Source organism: Lepidothrix coronata, unplaced genomic scaffold, assembly GCF_001604755.1.
Source record: "Lepidothrix coronata isolate B3197 unplaced genomic scaffold, Lepidothrix_coronata-1.0 Scaffold587, whole genome shotgun sequence".
NCBI lineage: Eukaryota > Metazoa > Chordata > Aves > Passeriformes > Pipridae > Lepidothrix > Lepidothrix coronata.
In genome coordinates, this window is record NW_016690767.1 from 21,132 (window position 1) to 22,301 (window position 1,170).

Sequence of the window (1,170 nt, forward strand, 5' to 3'; positions counted from 1 at the left end):
ATCCCTATCCCAACATTCCCAATATTCCCAATATTCCCAGTCTCCTGTCTACCACCTATCCCAGTCCTGAGAATCCCAGATTTTTCCATCAGGAACAACCAGAATTCCCGGAAAACCAGCGGCTCCCTGTTCCCACCTCCATCCCTATCCCAACATTCCCAATATTCCCAATATTCCCAGTCTCCTGTCTACCACCTATCCCAGTCCTGAGAATCCCAGATTTTTCCATCAGGAACAACCAGAATTCCCGGAAAACCAGCGGCTCCCTGTTCCCACCTCCATCCCTATCCCGACATTCCCAATATTCCAGGTGTTCCCTTTGTCACCCATCCCAGCCCCGGGACACCCCAAGAATCCCAAATTTCCCACCGGGAACACTCGGAATTCCCAAAAAACCAGCGGCTCCCCCTTCCCACCTCCATCCCAATCCCGCCATTCCCAACATTCCCGAAATTCCCGCCGTTCCCTCCGTCACCCACCCCGGCCCCGGGGCAGCCGGGGGGCCCCTTGCTGTGGGTCAGGAGCGCTCGGCATTCCCGGAAAACCGCGGGAGCCTCCGGGTCCTCCCCGTCCCCCTCGTCATTCCCGGCTCCGTCCCCATCCCGAGGAATTCCCGAGGAATCCCCGGCTCCTCCTCCGGGAGCCACCGTGGCCAAGGCGGACAAGGAGGTGGCCAGTTCGGCCCAGGGGGGGCGAGGGGGGTTGTTCCCGGGATTCCCGGAATTCCCGGCGTTCCCGGCGTTCCCGGAGCTCCCGGAATTCCCAGAATTCCCGGAATTCCCGGGGCGGCAGCGGAGCACCAGCAGGAAGCGGACGGTCTCTCCCAGGTAAAGGTGGTTCCGGCGGGGGAGGGCCCGGTACCCTCCGGATTCTCCCGCCAGGAATTCCCGGGGCGGGAAGGGCACGGCCGGGAAATACATGGAATAGTCGCACTGGGATTCCATGGGAACGGCGGGAATTTCGGGAATGNCCGACACCTCCCCGTTCCCATCTCCATCTCCCCATTCCCGGCTCCATCCCTATCCCAACATTCCCAACATTCCCAACATTCCCAACCCTCCTTTTCTCACCCATTCCAGCCCCGGGACACCCCAAGAATCCCAGATTTTTCCATCAGGAACAACTGGAATTCCCGGGAAACCGGCGGCTCCGACACCTCCCCGTTCCCAT

At 60.6% G+C, this 1,170-nt stretch overlaps 1 protein-coding gene across 1 annotated transcript in view; it reads right to left on the reverse strand.

The window, feature by feature from the left end:
- The window catches only part of CUNH7orf43 (chromosome unknown C7orf43 homolog), a 21,235-nt gene extending 20,272 nt beyond the window's left edge, over positions 1-963 (reverse strand). Inside the window, exon 1 of the mRNA XM_017839938.1 lies at positions 417-963. Within this exon, the coding sequence (XP_017695427.1) occupies positions 417-944 (528 nt within the window). The 5' untranslated portion in view covers positions 945-963. The remainder of the gene's footprint in view (positions 1-416) is intronic.
- Between the last annotated feature and the right edge of the window lie 207 nt (positions 964-1,170).